This window comes from Mus caroli, chromosome 11 (genome assembly GCF_900094665.2).
Source record: "Mus caroli chromosome 11, CAROLI_EIJ_v1.1, whole genome shotgun sequence".
NCBI lineage: Eukaryota > Metazoa > Chordata > Mammalia > Rodentia > Muridae > Mus > Mus caroli.
This window is the reverse complement of record NC_034580.1, coordinates 55,197,244-55,206,368: the sequence shown is the minus strand read 5'-3', so window position 1 is coordinate 55,206,368 and position 9,125 is coordinate 55,197,244. Positions and strand designations below refer to the sequence as shown.

Genomic DNA, 9,125 nt, shown 5'->3' with positions numbered 1-9,125 from the left:
GCACTGCTATGCACTCTATGCACTGCTATGCACTGCTATGCACTGCTATGCACTGCTATGCACTGCTATGCACTCTATGCACTCTATGCACTCTATGCACTGCTATGCACTGCTATGCACTCTATGCACTGCTATGCACTGCTATGCACTCTATGCACTCTAAGCACTGCTATGCACTCTAGGCTAGCTGCCCCTAAGGTTTCTGGAAGATCCTCTCTCTCTGCTTCCCACTGTCAACAGGAGTGCTGAAATTACAGCGGCACACCACCGCATCTAGCTTGATATGTGCATTTGGAGGACTGAACTTAGGTTGTCAGGCTTTCAGGGCCAGTGCCTTTTACCTGCTGAGCCATCTCCTGCCCTTTGACTAGGTTTTTGAGGGAAAAACAGGCTTTTCCTTAGCGTTTCACTAAGACCTACAATTTAAAATGAATTAAGAGTTCTGGGCTGGGAAGACAGCTCAAAGGGTAAAAGCATTTGCTGCCCAGACCTGACAGCTTGAGTTTGAGCCCTGGATTCCATGGTGCAAGGAATGAACCGACTTCTAAAAGCTGTTCTCTGATGCTGTGCCATGCATGCATGCACTAGTAACACATGCAGACACACACTACACACATGCAAACACACACTACACACATGCATGCGTGCCGTACACATACACACACACACACACACACACACGATAGATAGATTTAAAAATTTAAAGAGAATTCTGCTTTGCCCCAGCCATGGTGCCAAGGGCTTGCAATCTCAGCTTCTTCGAGATGGAGGCAGGAGGGTTCCAAACTCAAAGCTATCCTGGACAACTTAGTAAGACTTGTCTCAAGATTTAAAAAAAAAAAATAGTCTCTGATACCTAAAACTGTCTCATTTCTAGGATGATGGCTTCGTTAGGCCTTGGTGATCTATAGCCACCCACTCTTCCAATTCTTCTGACACACAGGCTCCCCTCTGCCAAATGACCTTCTAAGATAACTGTCAAGGAGTTTCCCCACCCCAAGGCTCTTCCTTCCTCCACTGCACCCGGGCGAGACTCCAGCTGTTCTCATCCACACTGTTCTCTATGGAAGCAATCTCTCTTCTCATGGCTGATGTCTTCAAGTCACCTCACCCCACTTCTGCTCTGGTTTGTATAATGAGCAAGTGGAGCCTGGTACCACTTTCCTTGTCCACCTGCTTGGAGAGTGGTCCCCTTCCCCTGCCCCCAAAAGTGACACCAGGAAATAATACAGGATCCAGAGAGGCAGAGTGTGGGCAAGATTCATCCCCCAAAGTGAATGACAATGAGTCCTCTGCTTCCTGACTGTCACTTCTAGGAGAAATGCTCAGCTCAGCTTCTGGGGAAGGGAATGTGTGTCTCCCTTTACTTACCCAGAGCATCAGAAGTAAAGCTCAGTGCATCAAGTCCACTAAAACTGGCCGTCTTCCTTCCCTGAGCCCAGTCCAGTGTCTGTAAGTCTTTATAAAGGTTCAGTATCCCAACATTATATTGTGACCATTGCCCCTTGTTCCAGGACTGTAAAGGGTCTCGAGGATGATTTTAAATATACCCCCCCCACACACACACACTTCTGTTCTAGCTCTTCTCGTTCCTAATCTCTTTTTGGTGCTCCCTGTTTTGAGACAGAAATTTCCTGTGTCCTAGGCTGTTCTGGAATTCACTATGAAGTCCATGCTGACCTCAGCTCACATCAGGCCTCTTGCTACAGCCTCCCAAGTGTTGAGATCACAGCATGTACCACCATGCCCAGCTCCTCTGAATCTTGTAAATGGACTGGGAATGCTCTAAATTGTATGTCTTTGGGATGGGTATGTCCATTCTCACTCTAAGAGTCTGGACTGAGCTTTATCAGAGCCATATGAGAATGATAACATCTAGGCCCTAGCCTGTCACATGCATATTAATCATGAAGGACTTAGTATTCTTTGTCTTCAGTTAGCTTCCCATCATCCCAGGAAAAGGACTCTCCAAATGTGGTGGGGAGGATATTGCTTAAGGATCATACATCCAAGAACACAATATGTGAAGTCCTCCTTCAATATCCGTTCCCTTGGTTCTTCCAAGATCCCAGTGTTCTGGTAACCTGGCTTGAGCATCAGTGATAACACAGTAGAGTAAGGAATAGAAGTTGAGAGATCAGGAGAGTAGCTTGGGCCAGGGAAGATATTAGTGAGATCAGAAATGAAAAGCACCTATCTGAATAACATATTACACCCAATTGCAACATGGGGTGTGTCTGTGCGTGAGTATTTCACTGAGAAACAAACCCCCAGTCTTTCCGTGGTAGGAAAGCACTCTACAACATCCCTGGTCCTCTTTCATTAATTAATTAATTTTTGAGACAGGGTCTCATTATGCAGCCCTAGATGCCCTAGAACTTGTCATGTAGACCAGGCTAATCTGAAACTAACAGGGATCCACTTGCTTCTGCATCTCAAATGCTGAGATTAAAGATGTAAGGCATCCATTACTCACTGGGTGTGGTGGCGCACGCCCTTTGATCCCAGCACTTGGGAGGCAGAGACAGGCGAATTTCTGAGTTTGAGGCCAGCCCGGTCTACAGAGTGAGTTCCAGGACAGCTAGGGATACACAGAGAAACCCTGTCTTGAAAAAAACAAAAAAACAAAAACAAAAACCAACCAAACAAACAAACCAAACAAACAAACAAACAAAAAGCCATCCATTACACCCAGCTCTTCTTTTTATTTTGAGATAGGGTCTCACTAAGTTGCCCAGGCTGGCCTTGAATTTACAATCTTCCTTCCTCAGATTCCCAAGTGCCTGGTACTACATGCCCAGTCCACCAGGCTCAGCCGGAATTGTCTGCTTGTTGCCATTACATAGTCACCCCTTTGAGGGCTGGCCCTCATCTTGACACTCTGAGCATTAAATAAAGAATATGAGAAAATTAAAAAGGGCTGAAGGTGTTGCTCAGGCAGAGTGCTTGTCTAGTAAATGGAAGGTCCCAGGCTCTATCTTTAGTACCAGACACCATTAACACTAAGAACACCACCTGTGCTATAGGTGACTCCACCAGGCCAGGCACAGAGAGACTGAGGAAGTGGGATTGCTTAAATCCAGGAATTTGATGTGATCCTGGGCAATACTGTGAGGCTTTATCTCTAAAAGCAGCATTACTGTTACTACTTAAAACTGTAAAACTCATTTTAAAAATAACAGTGGTGGCACAATTTGCCTTTAATCACAGCAGACGAATCTCTGTGAGTTCGAGGACAGCCTGGTCTACAGAGTGATTTTCAGAACAGCCAGGACTACACAGAGAATGCCTGTCTTGAAAAACAAACAAACAAGCAAGCAAACAAACAACCAAAAGTCCTTTCAAATGACTCCTACTTGGCTGGACCCTGAACACTGGGCCTTCAAGCTTGCTGCTTGCTCTGGTGGGACAAGGGCCCCAGGAATCTCTAAAGTTTCCTGGCCCTTCTCTGGAAGTGTGTCTTTCCAGAGCTCTAGGACATCCCTGACCATTTTGCTTACCTAGGTAAGGAAGGTTTCAGCCCAGGGATGTGTACCTTACAAGGTGGGAGCTGCTAAGGACTGGGAGCATGTGTATCATAACTTCAGCATGCCAGGGGTCAGGAAGAGTGGGTCTTGGAAATGCCTGCTGGATAACTGAACCAAAGAAAGCCTAGGGTGTCATCAATATCACCTTTGTGGTAGTGGTACAGCTGATACCACTGCTAACACTGATGATGAGATGAGGTGACCTTGAATCTTAGGGGTATCTGATATGATGGAGAGCCACTGTGCTGGCTCAGCGGAGCTGTGTGTGGTGCCATTTGGTGAAGTTGTGATCTTTAACACATGGACATAGACTCTAGGCCTCAGGGACCATCAGAAGACATGGACATTGCAGCCCCTCCTGGTACCCTGGCAGAAGACAAGGGAACTTACCAGCAAGTGCTTTTCCTCAAACTTGGCAACCTTGAGCTTGCCCTGGTCCTGGTTTTCCTGGATGGCCTCCTGTATGCACTCATTGAAAGTGTCTAACTCTACCTTCCGTTTTTCTTGCTGAGTCAGGCCATACTCGAAAATGTTCAGGCAGATGATGACAAACTTGTCCTTGTAAGTAAGTGGCTGTTAAGGAAGCTTGGGGCTCAAGGTCAAGCTACTAGGATGATGACAAATATGTTGACAATTGCTTGCAGAGCACGCCATGGGAACACCGTGGAGGCTACAGGTGGTCCTTTGGACAGAAGAAGAAACTGAGAAGCCGGGGAAGCAGAGATTGCAGTTTGGAGAATTGATGGTCATGGCTTCTCTACCTGCAGCCTAAGGAACTGGGGATCAGGGGAACGGCCCTAGAAGAGACTTCCAGAGGACTTGGGGTGCAGGGAAGAGCTAGGAGCAGTGTGGCCAGGGCAATGAGTCAGAGTACTTTTATCTCTTTCTGTCTCTGATGTGACACCCAGAAGGGCCCTTCTGGGAGGGGCCTGCCCTGTGGTTCATCTGAGCTGAGAGAGGAACTAGGTGGTCTAGGTTCAAGTTATGGCTCTGATGCTGCTTCTGGGACCCACCTTAGCAAGTGAACTCTCTGGGCCTCAGTGCCCTTACTTCAACTAAGGGCATGGAGGAAGCATCCACAGAGTCCTTTGGAGGGTGGTGTGGTGGCATACACTTTTAATTCCAGAATTCATGGGGCAGAGGCAGGGGACCTTTGTGAGTGAGTTCCAAGCTAGCTAGGGCTATAACAGTGAGACCTTGTCTCAAACAACAAAACAAAACAAAACAAAAACAAAAACAAAAACAAGTCCTTGGAAAGGGTCTTGTGGGAATGTGTTCAGGACAGTGGATGCTTTTCCACAAATCTCTCAGGTTCACAGTGCTTAAGCCAAGAGTATAGGTCCCTGAGGAAGAGAGGTGGCCAGCAAGGAGAAGCCCTGCCCCACTCTTCTCTCAGTGTTTGGGTTCTGGGTAGATACCCACTGAGAAAGTCTCAATGCAGTCACTGAGGTCTGGGCTCTGCCTTTAGGAGCTCACCAAAGCTGGCCAAGGAGCTGGGAGGGCCATAGATACACTAACACAGGAGCAGTGTATGGCAGGAGCCATCACAGGGTCAGCCAGCCTGGAAAAGGATCTGTGAGACAGGAAAAGGACCAACCATACCCCATGACTGCTGCTGACACCATGACATCACACAGTGCAGTAGACATCACACAGTGCAGTAGACATCACACAGTGCAGTAGACATCACACAGTGCAGTAGACATCACACAGTGCCGTAGACATCACACAGTGCGGTAGACATCACACAGTGCCATAGACATCACACAGTGCCGTAGACATCACACAGTGCAGTAGACATCACACAATGTAGGAACCTTTTATCCCTAGGGAATCCTCATCTTTCCCAAATTACAATTCTCGTTTCATAGCTTATTCCCAAATAACACTTCCTCTATTAGAGATTCATCTTTGTATTTTTCTGGAGGCTGACACTAGTGTTGGTGGCCCCACAGACCAATCTGAACTGGTTGTCTCAATTCTCAGCCCTCAGGTACAACCCACCCCCAACCCCACCAGTCTCCTGCTTACCACTGAAGGACAGGGTTTGGTTGTCATGACCACTGCCACTGTGTATAACAAGTGCTGACTGTTTCCTCCTCGGGCTCTGACCAACTAGGGCACAAATGCAAGCTCTCAGGCCGCACAGATGAATGATCCCGTACAAATTGCTTAACCTCTGGGGTTACTAATGGCAGCCACCTGGTGGGGATGCTTAAGGGGATGTGGACCAAGTGCAGCCATATAGCCAGTGAAGATCCTTGACATAGAAATGCATTCTCTACTTCCACCTCAGAAAACCCAGCTTGCCGGCACGGCAGGCCCAGCCAGCCTCTGTCACTCAATGTGCCTTCAGAAATCTAGACAGCACTATTCCACAAAGCCCAGCTGGCCTGACTGAAAAGGCCTTTTGCATTTATGTAGCCAGCTGAGATTTGTGAGGTCTCACATGAATGATGGGAAAACTGAGGTCCCGAATAGGAAGAACTTGCCCATGGTGAGCTGGTGGTAGGTGAACCAAATCTGCACCCCAAAAGGCAGCCATGTGACTCAGAAAGGATATGCTTCAAGGAGCTCTCTAACACCAGGCAGGTAGGACAGCTTGTTGCCCTCCACATCCTCGGAATACATGCTGTCAAACAGGAAGGGGCCGTTCAGGTGCTCAACAAAAGCCATCTGTGGATTCAAATAGCCAAACATGGTGACCCAGAGCCAGGCTTCTGTGAGGGTTGAGGTAGCCAAGGATTCTTCAGGGGGACACTGAACCTGAGCTATGGCCCTCCCTCCCAGGAAGGTAAGTGTGTGGCTGTCCCAGGCCCAGAGGGGATATGCAGAGAGGTACAGAAGATACAGGTGCAGGTTGTTTCCAAGGAGGGACCTGCAGCTCTGTGTTGCTCCAAAGGCAGCTGGAGTTGGTAGTAGGGAGGCCAGCAAGGTGTAGCCACAAATTGAGGACCACAGAGAACTGAAGGCCAAAGGGTTACTGAATGGGCTGGGAAACAGCTTGAGGGTCATAAGTAAGGGAGCCACTGGCACCAAGTGTTTTGAGGACAATCTCTAAGCACAGGGGTAGGGAGTGGGGACTGGGATGAAATGGAATGGCTCCTGGAGACTGTGATCGGGGCTGAGCAAGGTAGGGAGTGGTGTCAGCTCCTGTGGCTGCTTTGTGAGTTTTATGGTCCTGGGGATCCTTGTGAATCATTGTTTAATGTGACCAGAGCACTCTGTGGTAGCTTTGTGTCCTGATTAGGCCAGGCAGGCCAGCCAGCTGTCTGAGTGGTACCTTGTGTTCCTCCAGCTTCTCCTGCTTGGCCTGCTCCTCCTCCAGCTTGATCTGCAACTGTGCCTCTCGGTGCTTCAGCTCATCAATGCTGTACTGATGTTTCATCTTCGCCGTCTCTCTCTTACCCAGGAACAGGAATGGTGTGGTTACCAGAGGAGAACTGGTCCCTCCAGCCACACACCCGTGGGATCCCTAAGTATGGCCGATGTGTTAGAAGGTATGTTTTGTAAAAGCCTGGAAAGGCAGAGGCCCTGGAGATGAGAATGCCTAATTACTCCCGGGCAACCTAAGCCTAGAGGAGTCATGGAATTGGAGGGCTCCCCCCTCAAGAGCCTGCTCTGAGGCAGCCTGAAAGTGCCCCTTGCATGTTGTAGGAAGCAGTGGGGGCTGCCCCTTCCAGCACCAGTGTAAGATCAAGCAGTGCAGTGTGGGGAGGTTCAGGGCCTGCTTGGCAGAGTTCAGCTTTCCTGAACTTTTACTCATTCTCTAAAGGACACACACACACACACACACACACACACACGATGTAGACCATGTGTGCTATGGGAATTTCCCAGTATTCATGTCTGAGCACAGGTCTTGGTACTGCAGATGCTAGGCTGGTCTGCGATTTTTTTTCCAGTGCTGGGAATATAACGGAAGACCTCACATATGCTAGGGTGAAAGCTAGCCTCTGAACCCACCCCTAGCCTCTGTCCTGTGCTTTTTAAAGGGCATAATACACCCAAGCTTCTGAGCTGATGTTGTGTTTCAAATTAACACCTTAGTCTCAGATTCTTAAGCTAAGGGTTGCAGTCTCATATTGGATGGAGTAACTGAATGTGGAAGCCCCCCCCCACACACACACGATTGACAAAGCTTTCTGAACATACGATGACCAAAATTTCATTTAAAATCAAGTGTATAATGAACCTCGAGTGTTCTGGCCTTGCTTGATTGCGCTGTACTGTATGACTTCACTTTAGTCTTGGTTCTGAGTAGAAACATGCATATGACTGTCAACTACCATTTCCTGTGTGCACATGACTGTCACCTACCCATACCCTGTGTGCACATGACTGTCACCTACCNCCCTGTGTGCACATGACTGTCACCTACCATTCCCTGTGTGCACATGACTGTCACCTACCCATAACCTGTGTGTAGGCAGCCGCGCGCGCCTAAAAGATGGCGCCAGCCTCCGGTACACCGGCGCCGTAAACAACGCCATTGCGCAGGCACTAGCCCGAATCTGGCACCAACCCCTCCCAAGCGGGTGCATACGAATCAAAGTGCCGACAGACTGACCAATCCCAGGAGGACACATAGTTCTCCCCAGTGCTGGGGTGTATATAAGCAGTCCTCCCGGGGTTTCCGGGGTTCCCCCGTAGCATGGAGGTGTTCCTAAAATAAAAAAGGCTGTTGAGAAGCATCCGACCGTGTTGCGTTTTTTCTTGCTGGACGAGGTGAGTGCAACACCTGTGTGCATATGACTGTCACCTATCATACCCTGTGTGCACATGACTGTCACCTGCCATACCCTGTGTGCACATGACTGTTATCTACCATACCTTGTAGATATGTGTGTGCACATGACTGTCACCTACCATACCCTGTGTGCACATGACTGTCACCTACCATACCCTGTGTGCACATGACTGTCACCTGCCATACCCTGNGTCACCTACCATACCCTGTGTGCACATGACTGTCACCTACCATACCCTGTGTGCACATGACTGTCACCTGCCATACCCTGTGTGCACATGACTGTTATCTACCATACCTTGTGTGTATATGACTGTCACCTACCATGCTGCCAGATACCACCCCCCTCCCCTGATCAGACTTGAAATGGTATTTTCTGTACATAAGTTTCCTGCTGTCATAGAAACATAATTGTTTAATTTCAGAAAATACTTTAAATATTTTCCTGCCATTGTCCTTTGGCATATAAGTACCATTAGTGTAGTTTTTGGTTGTATTATGTTAGGATGTTTGGTTTTTAAAAATGCTATTTGAGGCCAGGCAGTGGTGGTGCATGCCTTTAATCCCAGAGGATTAAAGGCAGAGGCAGGCGGATTTCTGAGTTCCAGGCCAGCCTGGTCTACAGAGTGAGTTCCAGGATAGCCAGGCCTACATGGAAAAACCCTGTCTCAAAAAAACAAAAGAAGGGCTGGTGAGATGGCTCAGTGGGTAAGAGCACCCGACTGCTCTTCCGAAGGTCCAGAGTTCAACTCCCAGCAACCACATGGTGGCTCACAACCATCCGTAACGAGATCTGGTGCCCTCTTCTGGAATGTCTGAAGACAGCTACAGTGTACTTACATATAATA

The 9,125-nt window shown here is 48.4% G+C and overlaps 1 protein-coding gene across 1 annotated transcript in view; it reads right to left on the bottom strand.

Moving 5' to 3' along the window:
- Nucleotides 1–9,125, bottom strand: part of Drc3 (dynein regulatory complex subunit 3) — a 42,989-nt gene that overhangs the window by 13,859 nt on the left and 20,005 nt on the right. Inside the window, exons 7-9 of the mRNA XM_021177334.2 lie at nt 6,811–6,930; nt 6,091–6,203; nt 3,918–4,092 (exon numbers count right to left, since the gene is read on the bottom strand). Coding sequence (XP_021032993.1) covers nt 3,918–4,092; nt 6,091–6,203; nt 6,811–6,930 — 408 coding nt within the window. The remainder of the gene's footprint in view (nt 1–3,917; nt 4,093–6,090; nt 6,204–6,810; nt 6,931–9,125) is intronic.